The following is a 27634-nucleotide window of genomic DNA, read 5'->3' on the forward strand; positions in this document are numbered from 1 at the left end:
AGATGCGTTCGGCCGGTCCGTGTGTGGGATGCGGTGGAAAGTGTGCTGCGGCGCAGTGGAGTGCGGAGCGTGGAATTTAAACGCTGAGACGGCGAGGTGATACCTGTGTGCTGCAGTGGTGTAAGACCAATACCCGCACATGCACCTCCTGCCTATGTAATATTTACGACAAAAGGGAGGCAAAATATTCTGGTCACGTTTTGGGGCTGTCAGCCGGCTGTCCTGGGGAGCGCTGGAGTGGAACCCGGTCCAGTCGCGGAGACAAACCCCTGCAGTAGGATGTGAACGGAGTTCCCTCTCTTCACACTGGTGAGTTGATTTTTCAGAAAAAAAAATATTAAAAAATATATATACATATCTATGTATATAGAAAATGTTGTAGAGCGTCAGAAATCACAGGATGGTGACATTTGTCTGAAGGTAAAAATCGGGAATATAAAATAATGTCCCGAATTCCAAATGAACGTGAGTGTTATATAAACAAACAAACAAACATGCACTTTGTTATCTAAAGTGTGTTTTGTGGGGGTATACAGTGTCGGTGCTTGTTGTTGATGGGCTCCAGTCACATGGACGGGCCACGCTCAATGCGATGCTCATTTTAGGGGCCACATGCTTCACTTCCCCAACTAATGCCCGCAACTGCATTGTCTCTCGCAAATTGATTTGTAATGGCATTAATCTGCCGGGACATTCATGAATCTTTGCACGCATGGACTCCATCTACGAAACCGTTCCTCTACAGGACCCCTTACGGGCACATTTGAATTTGAAATGTGATCTAGTTATGACATGAGTCGCAAAAGCACGCCAGCAGTGTGTTACATATGGTGTTGATGAGTTTGGTGAAATTGGCCCGCGCGTGCACGGTGACACCAGCATGCTTTCAGCCCAACGGAGGCTGGTGCAAAGTAGCATCTCATCTCATTAGGATGACGCGTATGCTCAAGGTTCCAATTAGTCGCATACATTGCAAGTGTCACGCGATCGCTGATCACCAACCACCAAGTCGGGACCGCGGCTTTTGTCGACTGTCGCTGCACAAACGCTGATCTCCATGAGCCTCTGTTCAACTTTGAATTCATTGCTTTTTGTTTACGTTTTTTTTCCTATCAAGACTTTTTTCTTTTTTATGCGCTCGCTAGACACCTGCACAATCAACATGTCCCTTCTCTTCTTTCTTGGGATTTCTTCTGTGACTTGGATTTCAAAAGTTGCAAAAATGCTCATTTCATGCTTTGTCGTCAGAGCTCCCCGCAGTTGATTGGCGACCAAAACAGGAGATAGCCACCTCTCATTCAGTCAGCTGAGACTGGCTCCAATTACATGCAAGTCTAATGAGGATAAATGGGATAGAAAATGGATGGTTGGAGCTCTTTCTATTATGGTCTGTCTCCTGGATCTCAATGAGGTAACTAAATTAGTACAACCATCTTACAGGAAAAACAATAGCAAACACAATTTAACATCTATTAATGGTGTCAATCTAAACTGGGCATGATTGTTTGGACTAAAATTTACCTCTTGTACTGGATCCCATTATTGGATCCGTTTATTAGGTGGTTAAAGTAGTTAAAGTGGTTTGCAATTAAACAAAAATCACTAACTTTGTCATATTTGTTTATTGGGTAGCACAATATAGAAATGAATGATTAGGCATCCATTGTGTGCCTTTAATTTGATTTTCAAGGAAAACAGCCTGTAGGAATGTACTGTACCTGCTATGAAAACAAAGATTTAAGCCAATGAATGCACAGAAAATGATTGACACATCATCAGCCACACTTTCTGTCTGGTTGTTTTTCCTCAGGCCTGGTGGTTCCTTGTGAATCAAATTAGGAGCATCTGGGGCCAGAGAAGGCTTTTCATTTTAAATAGTTCATTTTACACATATACTACATTTAGGTGGACATGATATTTTGAAGAAACAGGACCAAAATATATTGTTAATTAATATCAAATGACAACGTTGTGTATGGTAATTGTTGGTTGGTTGGTTGGTTGGATGGATGGATGGATGGATGGATGGATGGATGGATGGATGGATGGATGGATGGATGGACGGATGGATGGATGGAGAGAATAGATAGATAGCTATACTGACAGACATACTGACAGACCTATATGTTACCATGGCTAATGTTGATGTGGCCTGAAATAATAGTAACCACAAGCTTCCCTGTGTTTGATTTTATATGCTCCTTAAATTTCCTTTCCTTAACAAGCTACCGCAGCTCCTAAGACCGGGAACCACTAATGGAACGCTATAGTAAATCAGTGTGATTCAAATATCCTCTGATTTCAAATGTCAATGAAAGCCCATCTCCCCTGCGCTGTTTATTTCTGCGGCATGTTTGTGTATTTTCTTACTCTGAATATGATTAGAAAGTATTTCCCATTAGCTCTCTGCTGATATGTTTGCATTGCATTTGGGTCAATGAGAGTTTGTATGGTGTGTGTGTGCATGTATTTATAGAGACGCTTTGAAGCTGCTTATGAGGAAAATATTGTACCACCAGTCACTCTGCAGCCAGACTCTGCAGCGCCATTGAGGCCGGCTGTCGTATTTGCTTTCTCCGCAATAAGCAAAGTGATATGATGTGTCCACTTGTGCGCCTTCTCTACCTTTCACGCATGACAGTGCTGAGTGGATGGCCAGACTCTTGCTGAGCCGATTAAAGGGGCGTCCCGAGTGTGCAAGATTTATGTAAGAGCTGCGCCGTTGTCATACAAAGACGTCCTCATAAAGCCTGCCTGCATTGGATTCAATTTAGGTTTTACTTCACCGGCAAGTAATCTTGCAGCAATTGGCCTGGTTTTTAATTTTTTAGATGAGGGGCAATTTTGGGATGAGAACAATATTGTTTTTGCCCTTCAATGGAGATTATAAATACAAAGATTTGAAACCTGGCGTAAAAGTACTTTTTGATGAAAACCTTAAATTAATCATCAAATTAAAGGAGTCTACAAAAGCATTCATATTTCCTGGGAAACATGAAATAATATTGCTGTTTTTTTACACGCAGTGGCCCAAGGCATTTACATTACTGTCTTTGCTAAAACTCTATTTGCATTTTACATGTCTCAAAATATCAAAAACAGACCATTTCTACAGTGTTTCCTTTTTTTTTTTTTTTTTAAGTTGAAATGACTTTATGTAAATTTCTTTTTCGTCTCAACAACTACAACAAACAACAAACACAATCAGGCTTTTGGGTTCAAACCAAACCAAACCCAAAAAGCCGACCTATCCCCTGTGTTTGCGTTGTCAAATTAACAGCACTTTATCACCTGTTTAGTAAACAGCACAGCTCTCTGAAGAGTGCCTGTGTGTGCAAATGAGAAGGTGAAAGAGAGCTCAGCGCAATGGGACAAAAACAGGTGGATGGTGGTAAAAGAAAAAAAAAAACAAGACACCGAAGAGGCAATATATAGAGGAGGCAGAGCGATAAATCAAACGAGCACAGCATGGTGAGCTGGCTGAAATTGACTATCAAGAGCAAGGAAAGTGTGCCTTTACCGACTACAGGGCACACACATGAACACTTTATGGCCTGAGCATGACCGATCTGCTTCACATGGTGCAGCTGCATATTTTCTTGACAAATTGTACTTGATAAGACCAAAGAGTCGTATTTTTACTTTTGACACTTTTATAAGATGAAAACTGTCCATGAGTATAAACAATGTTTCATCAAGGCGCTGCGTTTTACTAAAAAAAAAACAGTGTATAATAGAGTAACTCTGAGCCTGCATGAAATGTTGTATGAAGGCAATCAGGCAAGATTTTACTTTAATTATAGACTTTTTTGTATTCCAGGCTGGTAGAGACAGGCTTATTTGCCAAAATCAGGAGTGATTTTCACCCAAAATGTGGATCCACAATGCCGGCAATACGATGTAACAATCTGAGTACACAATGACTGACTGTGCACGCTGCTTATCGTCATTTCTTTTCCTTGCTTCAAAAGACACCATTGTTTGTCATAATGGGCTTAGTTTTTGTCAACTTTGAGGGAAAAAAATGCTCTGTGGGTATTGCTTGCAAATCTGTCACACAGGTGAGGGGATTTAGGTTCATCTGTTAGCTCTTTGCATCGATTAAAGCATGAGTACTCTGGCTTCCTCCCATTTCCAACAACATACATTCAATTAATGTAAGCATCTAATTTGTCTAAAAGTGTGATTGTGCGAATGCTTGTGTTTATATCTGCCCTGCAATTGGCAGGCAACCACTTTGGCTTACCTACTTCACTGCAGAAAAAAATAGAATGACAAAAAATACATATTTTGAATAAAGGCCAATATGCGCCTGTTCTTTGCGACATCCTTTCTTCTTACAATGCATTTCTTGTGGAAGATCATTTGATGTGCTGTAAGCACTTTTTACCGTAAGTGAAGGTAGCATAAATAAACTCTGTTTTTCTCTTTTCTTTTCTCTTTTTTTCTTTATTTCTTTATCTTAACTCCGAGGGGTGGATTAAAAAGTAAATATTTGTAACTTATTTTTCATGCAAACTAATGCCGTCACAAATGCATTTTGCCACTTGCTGCCGACTGAAAACGACCTCACAATTGCAAAACTCAAATAAGGGCCGCTTCACTAGCTTTGTGGGTTTAGTCATGTGACGTTCACAAATTGAGCTGTCATTGGTTGTTACCTGAGCCTTGATTACATGGACGCTAAACAGCTGGGTTAAGAATCATTCAATTACAGGTCAAAAAGGGCACGACCCTGTATCAGTGTCAATCTGAACCAAGTTTCTGGGCCGATTTGACTCTAAACAACCTAAAAAAGTGTTGTGTTATACAAGACAATCTCAAAGTTGGGTCAAATCGACCCAAATGTTGTCGGTCCTTTTTTGACCTGTAGTTGGGTTGCTTTTGAACCAATAGTTTTTAAAGTGTGTGATGTCGTTTTTTGTTTTGTTTTGTTTTGTTTTGTTTTTTGTCAACAACAAATGTCAAAATGCATTTGGTGTTAATTGTAAATGAAAAATAATGTTATCGAATTCATCACAGACCAAATAATTTACGAGTAAAATAAAGTATCTATTTAAGATCAGTGGTAGCAAATGCAGGAAAACACAGAGAATCCCATTCTATTTAAACGTCAAACAATATGAAGTGCAGATATGAGATTTTCATCAAAAGATAGCTTATGCTCACTCTGATATAGTTGCTACCATCTTGTCATTGTTTTAGCATTCATCAGTTCACCAATAATCTTATCATTTTGTATAGAAAATGAACCGATGTGATGTTGTGATCTTCATTTTCGACCTCAATTCGTCATGAAGGTGCAGTGGTAGAAACACCTGCAGGATGTGCTCACCTCTTGCCCAGCAATGTCCTTTCTGCAGCAGATAAATGGCAATAATTGAGTGCTAATTGCCTTGCTGAGCGAAACAGCTTAATCATTTTAACCCACCTCATCAGTTCCACTTACTCCTTTGTTGTCAGGTCCTTTCTTGGCGTAGCGTTTTCTGAACTGTTCTTGTCCTTCTCCTCCTTTCTGCATATTCTTAGCAGCCTTACATAACATCTTGCCTAAATATAACAGCTCCAAAAAAATCAATTTTGGATGGAGAAAAAGTGAGTGCATCTCTTATTGGATGTTGGTGGACAGGGCACTCATGTATGGATTTAAAGGATTCAAGTATGGACTTTAAAGTAAAAGATGAGTCCAGAACGGAAAGTGAAGGCCATTACAGTATTCAAAAATATCCCCCAAGCATGCACTGAGAGGCCAAAACTGCAAAGTTGCTTTAGGTCATGAAATGACTATAAAATGTATAGTCTCATGCAAGAGGCACTGATCTCTTTAGTTTAGTCTTCTATTTGTTTTTGTTCTGCTTAGTCATCACTCCAGGTTGACCATTAACATAATTTTGTTCGTTTGTTTCTTCTTTATGAAATGATCCCAACGTTTATTCCAGTGGCTTTATGAAAAGATGTCTCCTTTTGAAAGCTCAGCTATATGATGAAGCTAAATGATGAAACCACAATACTCACACTTATTTGACTTTGTTTCTTAAAAAAAACTGTTTACATTGTCAATTGTCTGGAGTCACACACGGACAAAAGGACAGCAAAAACCTAAATGTTATGGGCCCTTTTTTCATGGACAGCGTAGATGTGATTGGCCGTATAAAGATGCATTTTGATTTTCATCCTTTAACATGTTTGTTGGCAGACCCCTTCGAGCATGCTTACCCTTTTATTTTGCACGCCTCCTGGCAGGCCTGACAATTTGGTGGCTGAAAGTAGACTGCCGACTGAACACAGTTCTAAGTGATGTTTTAAAGGGATGAGAGGAATTAGCCAGAGAAACTTGCCGCCTGTGCTCACACCCACAATGGCACGGACACACATTTCTAACTGCGCTTGTTTGTGGAACTATCAAAGGAAAGAAAACACCATCCATGCACCAATTAGCTAACAAAAGGACACAAAACTTTAAAAAAATCTTCAAACCATTGGCAGATCCAAGTACATTTTGGTAAGGATCTGGATAAAATAAACTATAGGAATGTACTTGCTATTATATGACTCACTATGGTGGAATTACCCGCCCACCGGAAACATAATGGCACCCCAGTCAGTTTATCATCCTCCATGAATCAGAAAGCAGCCTGTTAACTTATAGAAAGATGGGCAAACAAACAAAAGTACAACTCTCAATTAATTGTTTTTATGATTTTTTCATACTTGCAGGTTAGTTCTGATCTGTAATTGGGAGCTTGTGTATATTATGTAGTTATACAGTCTATGACCAAGCGGGTGGTCACAATAGTGCAGAAAGACCTCGATATTGCAGTCTGCACAGTATGCCTCGATAGTCTCATATGCCCTGCTCTGTTTCTCAAGATTGCTGTATTTAGTTTTTTCTTTTCTCGAATTAGGTATTTAACATTTGTCTCATTTAAGTCAGCTCATTCTAAGTAAATCACCAAATGTAAACAGAATGTATTCATTTACAATCAAAAATTAACTCCTGTATTTACCATATTTTAATCTACAAATGTGTGGCCCATCTGTTCATTTCAAAAAACAGATGTGGCTCTTGAACACAAAGATTTTCCGGGACAGGATATCATTCAAAAGAGTGGAGACACGTTTGTGCTAATGCCAGTATTAGGTATTAGATTATTTTTTTTAAAATCCCATTAATGTGACCTATCACCAGCCAAATAAAACACCGAAAATTCTTTTTGGGTTAATCGGTGGCACCTTAAATGCTGGACGTAGGCATGGGACGATATCAAATTCTGACGGTATGATAACCTTGAGCAATAATATTAAATGCGTACGCCATTACCCAAAACACGAATTAGAGTTTTATGATCTCCTCTGCATAGTTTCTCAGTTTTACATTGATTTACAATGACTTGGTACCATTCTCATAAGTTTCAATGTCTGGTATTTGAGTAGGTGTGTAAGGACCTTTTATATCCAGGAGCAACTATAATAGAAATGTTGAGTGCAATGAGTGCAACTTAAATACTCAATACTCAATACTTGAAAAGAGCAGCATAGACGCTTGTTATCACACAAATAGCTATGGAGCGGCACCAAAGCGGCAGATGACCTCGCGCCAAGACTTCTCCACTTATTCACAATATCTCAGCTCAACGGAGTTGCATTGTGACTTCCCGCTGCGTACGCGTTCACATGTAAAATTGTGGTGTAACGGAACACTGAAGGAGCACCCCGCAATCTCTTCCTTAAGTGAGCAGAAGGAATGTAGGCGTTGTTGCTAGCATGATAGATGTATAACGCACGCTTCCTCTTGATCACAGTCTTATTGTCTAAGTAAGTGTCATCATCATCACAGCCATCATTGACTCTGGGATGCACTGACTCTGATTTCAGCATCTTAGCCACTTTGTCTTGATTTCCTCCCGTTTTAAAGAAGTGTGATTGCACCGCAGCTTTGATTAGAGCTTATTGATGGGCGGCACGTGTAATGGCAAAATTACAGGCTGGGGACGTCACGGGCGCATAAAGCGTGCGGAGGGACGCCGCTAACGAATGGCGGAACTAAATGAAATCCATCGAACAAGCTGTCAAGCGGTAATGATGCCTCGCGCCCTGTGGAATGGTCGCCTTGAGACCAGGGTCTTTTCTGTATCCACAGCTCGCGGTATGGATTACTGGATGGGATAATTAAACAGACTTCTATTGCTTCTTTATTGATCTGCAGCTAGTAGCCGCTCAGAACTTAAGGGTTGACTTTAACGGGGTGTCCTCATCTATATTTGGCATAAGTTGGCATGAGTTGGGACCATTCTGCTAAATGACACACTTGATCATCTTCCACTGGAGGATCTATGCGTAAGCTTTAAACTTGTCGACTAACTGGTTCAACCACTAGTAGATGGTTTTTTGTTTTTGCATCTTGCAAAAAAAAGAGGAGGCCATCACAGTTATAGTTAGTGTAGCAAGGGTGTCCAAACCGCTTACAGAAAAATAGAAAAGCCACAAAGCAAGCATTGTGCAATATCTTTGTATGTAGTACCTAAAAAAAAACCTGCAATGTCATGTCGTTCTGTTAAAGGTAATGAGGTAAATTACAATTTTTTGTGGACCTTAGTCTGGACTCCTCTTAATTTAAATGCTAGGATAATGCTCATCTATTTCAAGAACCTCAAGACTGTAAACACTTTTTAATAATAAGGCTCCATCTTCTGTTGTTTCGAGCATGGACAAAATTCATCATCATTATCAGTAATCCTTATTAAATGTGAACAGGATCACTGGAGACTTTCCTAGCAGGATAGTCATTTTCACTCTTTTGAATCAGACTAATTTAATACAAATATGTAAATAATTGGTTCATTGATTCATTATATTTTTAATAATTAATTTATAAATGTACTGTTTATTATTTTCTTTTTATAAATGTCCTGTACAGTATTTAACTGATTTGAATCCCTAACTGGTTTGAAACCCATAATTCAAACTCGAGCCTTATAGTCCTAAATTGATGTCATACTTTGAAATCAAACGAGTGAAACTACAAGAGAAACCACTTGTAGTTTGAATCTGAGGTCTCAAACTAGGGTTGAGCCTTGAAAGTGGGGTTTCAAATGAGGATTAGGGTTTTAATATAGGGTTTAAAGCTAGGGTTGGGTTTTCAACAGTGTTGGACAAGTTACTTCAAAACTGGAATGCATTATTCATTACTTATTATTGTTATTTCAAAGTATTTAGTTACCTTACAATAGTACTGTATTTGAAATGTAATGCATTACACTACTTTTGCGTTATATTACCCTCAACACCATAACTGGAAATATGGATTTGCCATTTTAATTGTATCCCATTGCTCTCATTACTCAACCAGTGGTAGGTTGCCCTAAGCCTAAAAACAGTACAAATTATTTACTCTATATTGTATTGTAAACCTTTAAAGACAAGGTACATGTTTTTTTTTATATTAATCCCTTTTTTACTTAGCTTCACAGCATGTGATGCATTGTTTATGCTTTATGTAGAAACAATTTATGTTTCAACAATTTCATGTTAAGATTCAAATTCAAGTTCATTCGGCAAGGTTAGGGACAGATGTTTCAAAAATAGATGGGTTCGGTGGGGCTAACCTTAGCAGCTAGCCTACATCATCGTTTTTGTGTTTAACGTACTTTTTAACTTGAGTTTTCGTATGATTCATCTTGATACACATTGACCACAACAATTTATAGACTAATATTAATAGTGTTAGCTAGTGTTAGCTGGCCTTGTCATTATTGCTAGTTGCGACAGGGATCTTACAGACAACATTTTGAAATGGACTTTTTTCCTCTGATGTCGCAGTGGTTTTGGCAAATTTTGGTGAGAAAAAACACCACTTTCAGGTTAAAAATCCATTGTAATGCATTGCGATTTTTTTTGTGTGTTTGTGTAATGCTTTACACTGCCGCGTTACAGCAAAAAGTAATTCATTACAGTAATTACATCACTTTCGTAATGCATTACTTGCAACACTGGGCTTCAATCTAGAGGTTAAAGCTGTAGTTAAAGCTATAGGATTAAAAAGTAGGGTTTCAAACGACCGTATTACTATAAAATGTGTTTTCAGGACATGGTAGTGTGCAAAAAGCAGAAAAGCAGGCATGTGTAAGTGCAAGACGGATGGTGTAAAGAAGGAAACGGGGGGCAAGGTGGCCGGACCAGGACGTTTCCAAAGGGAGATGGATGGAGGTGGCAAACAGGGAGCAAACATTTTCCTGCAGCGATCACGCGACTCCGCATCCATCTGCGCAACCCTGACCAACCCTCCATCCATCATCTATTCTACGCACCTCACCTCCAATTTTTATCTCAACTTCTGTGAGCACCGCCTCCCAACTCCTTTCACGTGCGGATTAGATTCAGTAGTTTCTTAAGCACACAGCGTGTCGTGCGCCTCGTAACGCCATCCGTCTTATGCCACATCCGCATCAGCATGTGCAAGGAGCCGTGTGGGCGCCTGTGGGTGTGCGGTGTGGGTGGCGGTGAATAAAATCTGACACCGGGAGCATGTTGTTGCTGAAGCTCGCATAGAGTCAACATTACCTTAGCGGGGGGAATGGAGGACTTGAATCACTAGGCTGCATAAGAAAACGACTCCTCTTTTATTTAATTTTTGCTTTAAACCATTTTTCTACGTTTCACAAAAATCTTTTGTCCTTTTTAGTTTTTTCTTTATGCTTATAGCTTGTCATACATTCCTCGTACTTCTCCCACCAACCGAACAGAGTGAAGGTCCTCTTGGTTTTTTTGTTTTTTTTAATTGAACCTTTGTGCAGTATTTTGATCATTTTAGGTCATTTTTCTTAGTATCACTCTCACAACATTTTAGCCAAGGTGGTCATGCCATGTCGAACTTTGATATCTTTGATGTGAAATGTCTTTAATCTAAAAATCAAAGGATTGGACAAATATATTGCATAAGTGTCATTTGCACTCAGTGTACACTTACAGTGTATTGATTCAGTTATGGAATTATTGCGTCTCCATATCTATGGGAATTTTCTCTGTAAAAAAAAAATCGTCCGAACGCCAAGTTCCACTTCCTGAAGCAGTCATGTGGTTTATGCTTTGTTTTGATTTGTTACTTTACATCTCAGTGGAGAATTACAGTTTATGACTATTTTTCTCTCGATGAATCTCGGTTGCTTGTTTGCTTTGCATCTTCTTTTGAATTTAATATTAATTCCGATCACTTCCTGCCTCCCTGTGACTTGCTCTTCACCCATTTCAAAATCTGAAACATGTCTTTTTTTTCATGATTGACTGTTCGCAGGTGTGCTGATTAAAAGTGGTATGTATGGCTTTTGTGAGCATGATGAGCTTGGGATTGTCCACACTTAGAGCCCCGAATCTTAATCAACGACAAAAAAAGAAAACAATGCAATGAGACTGTCCCGTTGTTGTTTCAAAATGGTAGATGTCAAGCTTTCAAGTCTAGTCTGCCAGTAACTCAATGTAGAATCTATTATTGTGTAAATGAATGGCTCGCTCACAAAAAATTGAAACAGAGATCTACTTGGTTGTTTAAATTCACTAATGATGGATGGGCATTTAAAAAATGAAAAACTCTTGCCATGATATGCATCATTTGAAGAAAAAAATGCAGCAGCATAGATGGAGTCACATCAAAGGTTTGCAGTCACAAGGTGCCACGCAAGGCTTAATAATCCTCATAAACCACAACTTTTGTTTGTGTATTTGAACTTTGTTCAACTGTTGGACCCTACTTCCCTTTAAAAACAGCCCAAAATTCTGAGGTGTATGAGCAAGAAGGATTTATCTTTTGTTCAAACATTTGATCTGTATACCGTTTGAAATCGAGTGGAAATACAGAAAATCAATGTGATCTCTTGGATCTGGTCTGATGCCAAAGGTAGAATCGCAGCTGCATTGTCGCAGCAGCAATCGCTGTGTTGGGGACCTGCCAGGGATGCTGCTGCCCACCTGCTGGCCGCGTGCCGTTTGTGCTGCGAGAAGAATTGAGTGAGATAATGAAGGCCTTGATCGATTGTCTCACTGCGGACATCGGGAATCCCTAAGACAGCCGTGAGTCAGCGCGCCGTGTGCGCTATCATCCCGTTGGCTTCCTTTCCTTTCTTTGTTCGGGCCTCTTTTTCCCGTCTTGCCTAAATGTCAACTTCTGGTGTCGCGCAGAATCAAAGCTTTCGCCTCGCCTCCCCATTTGCGGTGACATTTCACAGTTTGACAATAAAAAATCCATAATAGAAGGAACAGATGACAAGTTTCTCAAGCCTCAGTAAACCGTATTACGCAGTGACAATGCCTTCCATCTTTCTGAGTGCGTAGTCGGTTGGCACGCTGACGATATGGCAATTATCCCCATCGCCGAGTGGAACCACAATTTCATATGAATGCTGAGTATTTTTTTTCAAGAGTTGAATATGCACTTCAGCTGCAAAAATTTGAAGGTAACTGGACCGCTTTACCACAAAGTGCAAATGAGATATTCAAATGCAACCTCACGGGATAAGTGCATGCATCACCCTGGAGTGTGATAGTCTCATCTGTTCCTACACTGACAACCGAGTGGACGTTCAAAATCAAAATCAAAGCTGAGGAGCAGTGGGTTGAGACCCCGGCACGCAAGCAGCATGACGGACAGCATGCCTTCAAAAGTTTGTCTAGTGTTGCGAGCAGGTGCACCGGACTGGAAGTGCACTTTTCATCTCAGATGTATCACATCGTCAACAGTGCAATGGATGGCGCCGCGATGTGTCGCACTCTGCATCTCAGTTTCTCATGCAAAGCTGCCATCAAACACTAAATGACGTGACTGGAAATAACTCCTCTGTCCAAATACTTTGGTCCAGCTTTAGGAGTAATTCGGTGTCACAACAGTTGGAGATGATGGCCAGTTAAAATGTTGAACATGCGAACAGACGGTTAGTACTGCGACGAGTGTTATTTTTGTTGCTTTATGAGAGCGACAGACTTTAAAATTGGATCTTCGATTTTTGTAGAGCCTTAGGGTACCTCTGTACCGTCTTTGGCCCATGTGGACATCACAACTTGTGTTATAAAGTAGACAAAAATCCATTTTTTCATGGGGTTGCCAATGTAGTGTTTTTGACTGTCAAACTTGTTCAAACATACTTTCAAGCGGACTGAAACACATTTTCAAACGTGTTTGAACATACTGGCACATAAGATCAAATTACTGGCAAATACATTTGAACATGCTTCCTCATGCATTTAAACTTACTTGCAAATACTTGTGAATGTTCATGCAAATACATCAGAATATGCTGACAGGATGAATGCTAAAAACAGCATGTCTTGCCGTGGGGGAAAAAAAATGCCGTTTTAAAGTGTTTAGTTCGCAAATATGTTCAAAAATATTTGTAATACAGTCAAACATACTTAATATGCAAAAGTTCAAATGCATGTTTTAACATACTCAAACATACTTTCAAACATATTTGAAAATGTCTTCAAACATACTTTTAAATACTTTTGAACATACTTGAGAATGCATTAAAACATCAGTCGCTAATACAACGTACAAGCAAATACCGTAGAATATTCTTGCAGGACAAATGTTAAAAACATCGCACTTGTTTCCATTATACAACATGAAGTTGACAAGCAAACCCTGTAGCATAAGGGAGGGGGGGAAATCCTGTTATAAGCATTTAGCAGTAATTTCAAACATACTGGAAAAAACATTTGAACGTATTTCAAAAAGTCGCACCCTACATTAAAATGCATTCAAACATACTTGAAAATATTCAAACACATCCAAAAACACATTCAAACGTACATGGATGGATGGATGACTAACCACTTGGGCACTGCGCCGGCCTTCCAACAAAACAATCGTTCTGAAAGAGAAGAAAAAACATGATGTTCTGTATAAGAAAAGAAATAACTCATGAACCTATAATAGAATTCAGTGTGCAGTTGACTGCATGCTCTTACGTTAAAAAAAGAAGCAAAGATAATCACCATCACAGCAACAGACCAACGTTGCGGATGTGTTGATAATAATCTTATTATCAGCCACTCGTTGAGTGCTTTGATGAATCTGTTTTAATTCTGACCTTTCATCACTTCGTACTCCTACGCTCATGATTGAATAATTAGGTCCTCAGCAGGCATCGGCAGAGCTTGCCGAGGAGGACCCTTTAAATTTAGTTCTAAACAGAAACATCTAACATGCAGGCTGGGGTCCCCGGGGTCCAAGATTGAGTAGCACTTTGAAGAATTGCACATGTGCACATCCTCTCTTCATCTGACTTTCAGTGCATTCACGTATATAAGTGCACACGTTTCATTTAGGTGAAAGTAATCTACTTAGAAGGTGGACTGAAATGAAAGAGGGCCTTTTCTAACATTTTAGACTCATGACCAAATGTGTCTATGTACCCTAGGAGCGCCCCGATTTGGGTTTCGGGCTTTTCTTTCTTTAGGCAGCAAAATAGTACTGTATAGCCCTTTTGATTTTGCTTCACAACACAAATGATCGATTTAATTCTCACCCGTAGCTGTCATCATGCATGATGCCTTACTTTGTTTTCCGTGCCAAGAACAAGAGCTGCTACATTCTGTCTTTAGTTGTGCAGAAGCAATTATTTCTCTGGCAAGAAACAAGTCCTAGTCATAAAAAAAGACAGTATGTGGCTGAATCATAGGCACACAGCACGTGCTGCAAGGAGGTTTGCATCAGGACAGCAAGTAGTAGGCCTTGACAGCCATTAACAAGCTGACAACGGTAATGATCCTGTCAGTAGAGCCCAGGAAGCTACACACAATATTGTCTGTGAGCCCAGTAAGAAGATTGGAAAGAACTATGTGACCAAACCTTTTTCCTTCCGGGGGATTTTAAAATCATTGTAAAGTTAACATGTACACTTCAAAAGCAGCGGTTCTCAAATGGGGGTACGCACATAAAGGTAATTTAGGGAGATTTTTACAGGATTTCCACAGGGATCAGCAAATCTAATTGAGGTTTTATGATTCTGTGACAGGAAACACATTTGTTTTGTTTTGATAGAGCAAATTATTTGGCACATGAAGTAACATAAGTCTATATTGTGTAGGACTGATATGGCTCCTTGTGTAATTCGAATGCCATGGTTAAAAAATGCTTGAGACGTTTCTTACCTGCTGGTTACTCATAAGAAAAAAATATGTTAGGCCAATTGCCGCGACAAATCAAGCCCGAAATGCAGCCAGCTTTAAAATAAACCTTAGTTAACCAAATGCCTCGCTAATGCCTTGGCGCGCTTATATTTTGATGTTGTTCCTGGCAGCGTGTCGCAGCGTAACCATTTGACTAGTTTTTTTTTTTTTTTTTTTACTGCACCTATTACTACCGACTTACACAATGTTATTCTGAAATCATGTTCAAACACCAAGTCAGGGCGTTGCAAAACAACTTAATTAAACTGAGATTGACATACAACAGTTTTTGCCATTTTTTAGACATTGTTTACCGCTGGCTCGGGCTGTGTTTTAGTCGAATCTGGCATAAACTAGCCTCTAGCTAGCAATACTCAAGTGCAGTAGGCTGAGGTGATCGATGCTGGATGGACTGTGATGTTCCTACTGCTCACTTTTTAACAATCCCGACCCCGGATAAGCTGAAGATGGATGGATGGATGGATGGATGGATGGATGGATGGATGGATGGATGGATGGATGGGTGGATGGATGGATGGATGGATGGATGGATGGATGGATGGATGGATGGATGGATGGATGGATGGATGGTGTTGTTTTAACCAACAAATTAGTCTCCTAACCCAAAGTTTATGGGAAGAATTTATTTTTCTAAAATCCAATGTTTCTAGAGAGGGAAGGTGTGTGCTACTAAGCAGTTTACTTTTAAGCACTGTAAAATGAAAATAAAATGTCGCTCATCAAAAATGTATAAAAGGTGGTCATTAATAATTAAGTGGATATTAGTTATTTGTTCGTCGGTGTTTATAGTTGTTTTTTTATTTTTACCCGAATACTGGATACTTGGTTTGAAATTTCTGGAGGATATCCAAACACAAAAATACTCATTAGCTGCAGTCATTCCGTTATAGTCACTCCTTCATTTTGTGTCTTTGTTTTGTTATGTTTCATACGGATGGACATTAGTTTAATTATTGACTCAATTTTCCAGATTCCAAGCAAGAAATTATACAGATGATATTACATGTTCTATCCTATTGAGCATTCTAAATGATGCAGAAAAAAATTCAACTTTTGCCACCTTCTTTGCTTTTGTACGAACATCGTATTCTTCCGTCTGCAGGTTAGATCCACATCTACTTCCAGTAAGAGCTTTGACATTTCCCCTCAAAGCACTCGCTAACAGACATTTTCTTTTGTCTGTGACCCTTTGAATCACTTGCCAGCTCATCACACACACTATCCACTGTCACATTATCATAAAACTGGCCTTGTCATTGTTGCGCTTAGTCAGAGAATGGCATCAATTACACTTGTTGAAAGCTCCTTTGCATGCTCATTTCAGGACTAACGGCATCTAATGAGAACGCGATGACAGCCTGACGCTCGCTACAACCGTGGAATGCCATGCATAATCATATTCTTAGGAACATTGTGTCGCCTCTACCAAACAGGTAGTTCATTTGCAACCATGAATTGTTCCAACCAATCAGTTAGATGTGTGATTGTGTTAGGTGATAGCTTGTGTCTTCCCAGCTTGCAGATTAAAGAGTGGGACAAATGACACTTTTGTTCCATGTAATTACCTTTGCTTCCTCTGTAGAGAATGCTTACATGTATATATCTTGGTGTCAAGATTTGTGGAATTTCAGTGTGGATGAATCTTCGCTTTTCTTTTCTTTTGGACAGTTGGAGTAGTCAGTCCAAGATGGTAGTCGGTGTCCCGCCCAAGTTTTATTTTTCACACAGTGGCACAAAAATTGATAATTAAATAACCGTGGGACATACATGAGGAGCTGTTTCTTATCTTACTACAAATAGTTTAAAGATCTTCAATCAGAAGTCTGAAAAAGCAGCACGGTAGAATAGTGCAGTGGTTCTCAACCGTCTTCCAATGACGTAGCCCCTATTTTTAAGTACCTCCTAAACAGAACAAAGCATTTGTAGATGTTAAAAAAAAATAAATAAATAGAGAGACTTATTAAACTTTGGAACAACGTTTGCAGTGGTATCTTTAGGTGTATATTTTCATCAGCAGCTCCAGAGGATAGATCGCATAACATCCATTTTACTTCTGACTTGTCTGCAGGAGAGTTGTCACTAATTACAATGTGCACCTAAAAAAAAACTTTAACAAGGTAGTCAACACTTTGTAATTGAGTCATTATAATGTAATGGTCAAAGTAATTTGCTCTCAATTAAAAAATAAACATATAATTTTCCTGAAACAAGCCTAATGAGGCCAGGCGCTTTAGAAAACATTGGAAGGAAAAATCTAATAATGCAACAATAAAACTATTACGATAATAATTGTTATTATAAATGTCATTTACATTATGGGCAAAGACATCTAACAGAATGAGAAAGAATGCTGGCACTTATTTGGCAGTCCAATGGTACTGTCGCAGATTTTAAATGCATGCAAACCATTCCCTTTGTTAGACATTAAAGTCCCCAGAATGTGTCAACACAGTGATGCTCACTAAGTCATTCAAGCCATCAACGCAAAACAAAAAACAAACAGACAAAAACATTATCGTGACCTGTGTTAAATTAACAACACTCAGAAGTGTTGGTACGCAGCACTTCAAATGAGATCTCAGGTACCTTTTAGAGGACGATAGGTATTGTGTTTACGCACACTCTTTCCTAGGCTCGTCAGATCGATGATGCTTTAAATCAATGTTCCAGCAACACCGCAAACCCCGTGGAAGCCATTAGTGGATTAAGATGGACCACTGTTCCACTCGGAATCCCCCCTTGTGCTTGCAGGTACCTTCCTCTTGACAAATGGGAGGGAAAGGTGTGAAATAAAACAAAGAGAAAAGGGCACACAAGAGGGTGAGAACAGCAATTGTGCCAGAGAAAAGGTCAACAGCGGGCCAAGGCTCAACAATGCAACGGCAACTCTTCAATTACAGAGTGAAGGCACGTCAGTGGTGGCCAAAAAGATGTTCATTGCTTATATCAACATCTTATACAAAGTGCTAAGCAAATGTATTTGACCACCATCCAGTGGGGGGGTTTTTGCCAATTTTAAGGACCCACAATAAAGTGTTTTCAATTTGCAATATTAAAGAGAAAGTCAGCCCAAATGTTTTGTTTTTTTTGTTTTTGTTTTTACAAGAACTGTGTGCCCTCGCTAGTCTAAACATTCTGATTAATATTGAGTTTGTGGGCTGTAAATTAAGCAGCAAGCCACCCACTTCTGTCCACGTCAGCAACTATGATGTCATTTTCAGTCGACAGCAGATTGCAAAATGGCTACCCTCTAAGAATGGGCATAAAATTATATTTTTTTTTCCTCCCTCGACGCCTGAGTCCTTTGTAATGTCTAAAGCTGTATTATGTAATATAGTCTTCTAATTCTTTAAGTCTAAATTCATTTAATCCTACATAAATGTTATAAAAATCAAAACAAAATTATATTCAATATTAAAAATACACAAATAAAATCCATCCATCCATGCATACTAGAGCCAATTATCCTCACAAGGGGCGCAGGTTTGGTGGTGCCTATCCCAGCTGGGTTCAGGCAGTTAGCAGGAGACATCCTGGTTGTCAGCCAATCGCAGGGCACACAAAGGCGAACAACCATCCACGCACCCAATCACACCTAAAGACAATTTAGTGTATCTAATACGCCTGCAATAATGCAATTAAACTATTTAAAAATGCACAGTTGATGCAAAAAGAAGAAAAAAATGTTTCAATCTCATTATTACTAACTAGTAACTATTACATAAACATGGAACTGCCACTCCAAACCAAACATTTTAGACTGATACATATTTCTGAATATACTTGTAAATGTTTAAAAGTGTTTGCAAATGCATTTGAATATATATTTGCAAATATGGGGCTGTCATTTTGGAGTAGTAATTGTTGATTGACAGATATGTTTTAACATAAGTTTCAATGTATATACAGACGTATTCTGTCTGAATGTACTGTATTTTCAAGTACATTTGAACATACTTGAACATGTCAGTCAAAATTGTTTTACTCCACAGCGGAAACTCCACATTTCCGTATAATATGCTGTTCTTATTCAACATGCAAAACATTTTCAGAGGTCGAATGTTGTGCTTGATTAATTTCTGAGCAAATCCCAGTGAGCCAGATCTAATTATGTATAAATCACTTTGAAATTCATTAATTCCCATTAAAATGTTTCACTGGAGTTTTAAGAGTCTGGGTCAAAGAATTTTATCACGCTGGATGGTCTCTTTATGGCGAGCGATCTTTACCACGGTATTTTCTTCACGAGAGCATTCAGCCAGCATGATTACCATAGCCTTTATGCAAAACAGTCTGTCTCATCCAGTACAAGAAAATAGGAGCAGAGCAAGATGGGATGTGAGGGACGCGGAAACGTGGGGGGGGGTTGCTCTTTTTCTGATAGGGCTGTTTATGTGCTACTGTCTGCGGATCATTGATCCATTCGTCTTCATTACATCCCCCTATGAGAACTATTAACTGCTGCCACCCTCAGTCGGTGTCCGCGGTGTTGACATTAACCTCACAGTCTCACAGCGATCCTGCTACCTCTTTGATGGAAGCTTGAAGCTGACAGTTCTATTCTGCTGCGGTGTTATAGAGTATTTAAAATGATGCTTTTATTTTAGCATGTATAAACCAGATCTCATTTGCTGTGTCATGTGCGACCGAAAGACTACAGGTAGTAGGTTAATGTTCCTGTGGTTACACATTCTGCCGACCACACACACGCTTCTGACCCATTTTATGTACATATTGCATAATCAAACATCCACCTACTCAGCCTCCGCAGAATGTTACATTATGTTCAGTGCACAATTGGAAGTATGTTCATAAGAGATATTCAATTGTGTGCCTTTTGTAAAACTATTAACTGCTCAATGATCCCCCGCTAATGCATTCAAATCAAGACTCTCTGGAGCAGAGAAATGCAACCTGAGCCAACGCACATATTTAAAAAAAAAAAAGGTGCGATATGTCAATGTCGATGTCAGTTTAATCAATGTCAATGTCAGTTTAATTAAGTAGTTTGAATGGGATTGAACATGATTTCATAATGCAGTGTTGTTTGTATCAGAAGTTGGGAACAATCGCTGCAGTAAAAGACTAGTTAAGCTAATATGACATGAAACACTGCCGAGAACTTCAAAATAAAAGCGTACAAAGGTGTTTGTGTCCTTATATTATTTTGTAGCATACAGTAAGGTCAAGTTGGCCTTTTCGGCATGCTTTACATTTATGCAGAGCATTTACAATTATTTACATATTTCTGACATGTACACTAACAAGCGGGTATCTGAGGCAATGATTTGTTACTTTTTTTAAATTAAATTTGCGGCACTCTATTTACTCGAGCATTCACTTCATTTGTGAGCAAGTTGATCTGCATTTTACGACTAATGTACATTGCGCACATACTGTAGCTAAAAGAACAACTATACAATAAAGTTGAGATGTAATCATGTTCAAACTAGTTAAGTGAAAATGGATAATTTCCCATAGCATACCTGATGATCTCTCACACTGCCCAGTGATTGCAAATCAGTGCTCCGGCGATATCCTACCTTGCCGCTCCAATTTGTGCATCTGCAGCTCCTTCTCAGGCATCACATGTCCTCAAAAGCAGCTTGACTGCACCCCGTGACTCCAATCAACAGATATGATAACTTTCATCTCGCCATATTAACTCTGGGCTCCTATCAGCGTGTCAACTTTGACTGAAACAGGAAATGTGGCAAAGCTTAACATCTCTTATCTTTCTTTTCTTCGTTTGTTTTGTTCACAGAAGACCACCCTGACCCCACATGTTCATCATGAGGATGAATCGGCGCAGTGGCCACTGTTGCTATGTGTAAAAGCGTGCCGTGGCACCAATGGAGACCGAAGGCTATCGTGACCTCCCGGAGACCAGCGATGGTCAGGGGGTACGCCTCCTGGATGGACGGGGAGGGGGTGGGGTGGAGGAGGACTGGAGCGCCCCATATCCCGTTGGCTTCCAGGTGTCTTTGACCACAGTGTTGATCCTCGAGCTGGTGCTGGGCTTCAGCAGTAACTTGACTGTACTCGTGCTGTACTGCGCTCAGTCCAACCTGGTGGATTCAGTCAGCAACCTGGTCACCGTCAACCTCCACGTTCTGGACATCCTGGTATGTGTGCTGTGCCTGCCACTGACGGTGGCCGTCATCCTGCTGCCGGCCAACGGAAGCGGCGTCGGGAGCTTGGCCACCTTGTGCTGCTTTCATGAAGCCTGCGTCACGTTTACCAGTGTGGCCACAGCTGTGAATGTCCTGGTGATCAGTTTGGACCGCTACGACATTTCCGTGCGTCCGGCCAGTCGTCTCCTGAACCCTCGCCGTGCCGGATTGCTCCTGGCTGCGGTGTGGGCCGTCTCGCTGGCCGTCTTCTTCCTGCCGTTCCTTGAGGGGGACTTCTTCTCCTCAAGAGCTGAGGACAGTGAGGATGAGGAGCCTGATTTTGAGTCCTTTACAGGACCCACGACACTTTTTTCTTCTCTCGCACCTTCTGTTATACCTTCAGCTCACCCATCCTCCCCCTCACATCACCTTTCTCCGATATGGCAGAACAGAACACTGCTGTGCATCGGGGGGCAAGGCTACTACACAGGGATGGCCATGTATTACCACCTGTTACTACAAGTGCCCTGCTTCTTCATTGCTGTGGTTGTCATGCTGTTCACCTACTCCCGCATCCTACAGGCGCTCAACATTCGAATAGGTTCCCACATGATGAGGAGTAACCGTACAAAAGACTCGACCTGCAGGATTCGCTGCAGGCGGACGAAGAAGAAGGACCTCACCTTGCCAACAGAGGTAGTGTCCTCCAATCAGAACCAGAATCTCTCTCATCCTCCTCTCATTCCGTCTCCCACCCCGACGCCGACATCTCCACCACCGCTCTGTTCCATGCCCCAGGGGATATCCGACAGCGGCGCTACGGTCACAACCGTCAGTACAGCTGCCACCACCCCCATCGCCACCACACCTGCCACCCCTGCGTCTCCGACTCCTGCTTCAGGATCCATGCAGACGCACGCCACTTCCCCGCTACCGGCTTCCTCCATGGGTGTCCAAGCTTCGGTTTCTGCGATCATCGCCTTGAGAAGGGCCGTTCGCAGACACAGGGACCGTCGGGAGCGTCAACGCCGCGTCCTTAAAATGTCTCTAATCATTATATCCACCTTTTTGGGATGCTGGGCTCCATTGTCTGCAGTTAACATTTTGATCCTGTGTATGGGCCCGAGTGACGGACTGGTGCGGATTCGTCTTTGCTTCTTGGCGATGGCTTACGGAACAACAATCTTTCATCCTCTGCTCTACGCTTTCACAAGGCAGAAGCTGCGCCGGGCCCTGAAGACACGAGTCAAGAAAAGGGTCGTGTCTCTTCTGCAGGTGGACCCAGCTCCCGTTGGGGGGACGGTTATTCATAACTCCTGGGTGGAGGGGGGTGGCCAGAGGAAGACTCGCAAGCCACGAGTGGAGGCCAGTGACGGCACTGATCGATGCCTCACCGAGGCAGTGAGGGAATGAGGATGGTACGCTGCGTTTGGAACTTGAGGGATCGTATGCCTTTGTCAGTTGATGATTGTGTGTATATCCTTGCATGTGTGTGACGAGCCATTAGTTTACAAAGGACAGACCTAAGACCTCTGGCAGATGAGGAGCCCGGAGTCATAGGGTCTCAACAAGAGCCACTTTCTGCACTCCCAATGTAAGCTAATTCACCACGAACTGACACAGGCACATTATGATGGCACCACACCTGAAAAGTCCCCATAATTGAACATGAGGGTCAGCTGAACAGTTGAAACCTGCTTTTCGAAGCATGTGCACAGACAGAAGCATAACACACACACACATACACTGCCCACTGGTCTGCGCTTAGTCATTTAAAAGCACACAAGCATCTATAATATCTACCTGCACATGTATTCTCAGTGAGAACAAATTTCTAGGTCTGTTTTTGTCCCTCCTTCTTCTTTCCATGCCTTAATTGAGTTCATAAAATATGTGTGTGGTGCTGAAAGTCCTGTTGTATGTTTACAGAGTAGAGATGAGATTTTACGTTCAGTAAATGCAAACCTTCACAAGTTTACATTGTGAAATAGCCAGCAAACTGGTAAAAGAATATATAAGGAAGATATTTTGTCTCATTTGCAGCGTTGCAAAGCAGAATTAAAAGGCATGATTTTTTTTTCCCCCTAAAATGTTGAAAGCTGCATCGGAGATACGGTCCAGGGTGAGTGATAGTCTTGTGTTTGTGTGCGTATACTGAAATGAGCAATGTATTGTAACCCCCCCACAAGATGTGAACAAAAAGAATGTGAACACACAATTGTTGGTTTTCTATTCGCCACAGATGACACAATGAAGCAATGTGGTTTAACAGCAGCGGCGCCGGGGTTGACTTTGATGATGTGGCTAGCTAATTACAGTGTTCCTATATGTACAGTATATGACAGGCCACTGTACAACCACTGTATCACTTCAGCTTTACAGTGGACATCAAAGGGCAATATTTTGTGAAAACTCCATCTGAAATGTCTTTGTAGTCACAACAGGTAAACTTAGTACCTGTAAAGCAGAAAACCGCTGGCAGGAGTAAATCATATCCGGTTCCATTTGAAACTCTAGATTTGAACTGAACTTTAAGGAGGATGGGCTTTTGCCATCTACAGCACTGAGTCCTGGACATATTTACACTGTACCCGTGTTTCTCGATTTCCTCAGGGCTCACGTTTACAAACGTGCTGGACATAAAGTGAGAAAAACCAGCCCTCAATCAGCTATTCCGTTGTGCGTGTTACCGTAAGTAAAAATTTATGTCACTGCATTAAGAACACTTCAATCTTTGTATAAACTCCTCGAGGCTTGGAAACCACCTCAGGTTTTGGGCTATCTTCTCCCTCATACTCCTTTTACACTAATGGTGAACCAAACAATAGACAAGAATTCTTGTGTGTTCGTGTACATTTTTCAGGGATGTAAATATTGAAGTGTCAGATTTGGGTTTTAGACAAAGATTTTTTTTTCTCCTTTTTGGTCAAAATCATCTGCCGGGCAGAAAGAGAGCCATTGTGATGAAGTGAGCTACTGTAAAGAGATACATGTAATCGTACTTGTGTTGATACTCTTAAATGTGTAAACAGTATTGTACATTTATGACCCTGTGTATAGAGGAATAGTATTGTATAAAAATTTATATTACTGTGTTATTGTATAGAAGAGAATCTGTATTAAAATGTAATCTATGAGTTCATCCATTTCTGCTTCGTTTGTGTGCCACGTTGAATTGCGAACATTTACGCGTTTTGTTAATTATCGCAGAACCTGCGAGGATGAACCTCCAGTTTTCAGCTTAATATGGGGGTGCTCAATGCCTCATCACTCTTGGTCATATGACATTGCCCTACATTGCCAAAAAAAAAAAAAAAAACACACACACATACACAGACAGGCACAAAAAACTGGGATAAAAGTGCAAACGCACATAATTAACAGGCAGTGATAATTACTATTTATTGGTCATTTAAAGTCACTTTTTTTCATTTCTGATCAATTTAGGTAACATGACAATACAGGAAGATGCAAGACATGTCTGTGTTCTTGCTGTGCAAATCTTTGTCCCCGGCTATCGCAATCATGTTGTTGACTTCTGCGATAGCATGCAACATTGACTTTGGATGAGGTAGCGCTTCGCCTTGATAGAACTAGATGTACAATTTGAATTCATGTTGTACAGCTTAGTGGACACCTTCAATAGGCACAAGTGAGATAGAACTGACATCGTTCAAATGAAAAACTCACTTCTTACTCACGGTGCAATGTAAAACTAGTGATGAACAATAAAATACAGAAAACCATCCAACGCCTAACAATACAGTACTAGCTACAGTTTTTAAAAAAGTAAGTATAAGTTGGAAAACACCTAAAAAGGGGACTTCTGCTATTGAATATTGGGAAATGTATTAAGGGAGAATTCAAATCAGCAGTCACGTCATATTTACAATATAGTGTTTTCAATACGCAAGGGAGAATATTTGGGTTTGTATCAGAAAAAAATGATCAGTCTGTTGCACAGGGAAGTCAGCTTGTCATTACACATTAGTAAAAACATTTTGAAACTTAACTTTTACAATTTTTTTAACTGCCTGGTATTGCTGGCGACTTACTTCATGTGACTTCTGAGGTGTCTTTCTATCAACGCCCTTTGATGGGTGTCTTCTTCTGCGGCAAAAAGAAAAAGATGTACCAGAATACAAATGGAAAGAGGGAAAAAGCCACCCAGAATAACCATTTAAATATTCTGAATTACTGGCCCAAATTTGACAATGCAAACATGCAACAAAAATGAATTATTGAGCAGGATTAACATCCCTTCTATGTTTCTGAAGTATCTAAATTGGTACTGGTTTTGTTTTGCTTTAGATAAGAGCTTTTTTTGCGGTGCAATTTCTTGGGAAAACAACAGGAGGTCACTTGGATTCATCCTCGTGGGGGTGAATGCGGCATTGTTTCATTTTCTCCTGGACCTTAGCTGTCCCTCCCTGTCAGTGTCTTCTCATTGCTCTCCATATGTATTTGATCCCTAAATTTAGAATCTCTGTCCCAGATACTTGTGGTATTTAGTGATGACTGTCATGAACCCTCACTAGTCGCTGAGCTTGAACGGTTCACATGCACTTCTTTGCGCTGACTTTTGTTTGTCTTCCGTTGTACCAAAGCAAATCTCCCAGTGAGATTTGCTCTGTTCACTGATTTGTCGGATCATACAATCCATGCCCTTTTTCTCATTCCCAATTTCCTCTCATGCTTCTCCTCCTGCTTCCCTGGTGCATCTCTCTCATCTCTTATCCACATTCGGGTCTTTCAAAACAAAGTGGGGAACAGCTGCAGTGTCTTGGAAGGAAGGAAAGTCACCTTGAGGGATGAAAGAGGAACAAAAAAAACATGAGCGAGCGAGAGTAAGAGAGGGAGAGGGCTTACGAGGGGAGGGGCTGCCGTGCGAGCTGGCATCAGAACATTATCTGACCAATAAAGGCACAAGCGCTGCATCACTGCAGATTAGCACAGTTTGCCAGCGCTCTTGGGCCACTGTACTGTTGTCATACATACTGTAGGTGTTCACCTTACAACAATATGTAGAATGCATGTGAAGTGGCCACAATAATTATTAAAGAGTGTTGGGGAAAGTTACTTCAAAACTGTAATGCAGTACGCATTACTTATTACTGTCATTTCAAAATACAGTAATTAGTTACATCACAATATTACTGTATTTGAAAGCTAAAACATTACTCTCACCACCATAACTGGAAATATGGGTTTGCCATTCGAAATATAGCTCATTACACATCCAGTCAAAGGTTGGCTTAAGCATGAAACCAGACTTTTACAAGCCAAAAGTTGTAAAGCTACACGATTTTTAATTTTAAAAAAAATCATCCTGAACAAACGTATTCAGGTTAGATACAAAACACTGCCGCTTTGATGTCTGCTGAGTGCCTCACCATCGATTTTTGACTGTGATCATATGAAAGGAGTTTTTTTCATGCTTTTCCAGGAGGAATCCTTAGAAATGTCTGCTGGGTTCAAGCATGCAATAGGCAGGGATTTACAGTGAAAGATGTCCCCAGACACCTACACATGTTCTCCACATTTCATTGAGGGAAATGGAACAAAAGGTGAGAATTAATAAAAGCGTTTGCAACATTTGCACAGGTGTGTTTATTTGTTGTGTGCTATCTCAACAGAAAAACAACCTGTTAGACACTACACCTTAAGGGTGTCAGGTTTAATGTTTCGGAGCTAAAGTATTTTTTTTTTGTTGATTTGTTTTTTAAGGAATTGTTGAACTAGGTTTTTTACTTTATCATGTGTAATTCGAGTGAAGATTAACAATACTATGTTGGCTAGCTGGACCTCACTGAAGTGAATGCTATCGTGCAATACGGAAGGGATGAGATCTCGTACAACGAGATCTCATGAGATTAAAATGCCACGACATTTCTCGTCTTCACAGCATAAGATCTTTTTTTGTTTGTTTGTTTTGGAAGGTATTGTTGGCCACAAGTGCAATGGAATATACAGAAGAATGTCAAAAAATGTGCTGGATGAGAGAAAAACACAATGCCAAACTTCAAAATAAATGTTACCGTAACAAATAATGTATGAGCATGTAACATTAGATTACTTTTATTTTGAAGTTCTTCCCAAAATGGCATGATGCAGTGAAGGTGACTTGACTTTCAACTGCACAAATTTTCCTCTTTAGGCAAGAGATGACACCTTTGTAAACAAAACAACACAAAGTTTTTCTCAAATCACGTTCAATCACCAAATCAGGGCACTTAAAAATCAACTTAATTACGGTGACATTTTGTTGTACGCCGCCTGTTGCATAAGTTAGCCGCTAGCTAGCTAGCAGCGCTCGAATGCCATCACAGTATAGACATAAA

The 27634-nt window shown here is 40.4% G+C and overlaps 1 protein-coding gene across 1 annotated transcript; it reads left to right on the plus strand.

Annotated features, from left to right (window-relative positions):
- Positions 1–24439, plus strand: LOC148418875 (G protein-coupled receptor 22). The gene is made up of 2 exons (XM_088424589.1): positions 1–309; positions 20945–24439. The coding sequence occupies exon 2, from the start codon at positions 21033–21035 to the stop codon at positions 22704–22706; it is 1674 nt and encodes a 557-aa protein (XP_088280715.1). The 5' UTR covers positions 1–309; positions 20945–21032; the 3' UTR covers positions 22707–24439.
- The last annotated feature ends 3195 nt before the right edge of the window (positions 24440–27634 follow it).

Source organism: Hippichthys cyanospilos, chromosome 9, assembly GCF_059441005.1.
Source record: "Hippichthys cyanospilos isolate Australia breed blue-spotted pipefish chromosome 9, RoL_Hcya_1.0, whole genome shotgun sequence".
In the NCBI taxonomy this organism is placed as follows: Eukaryota; Metazoa; Chordata; class Actinopteri; order Syngnathiformes; family Syngnathidae; genus Hippichthys; species Hippichthys cyanospilos.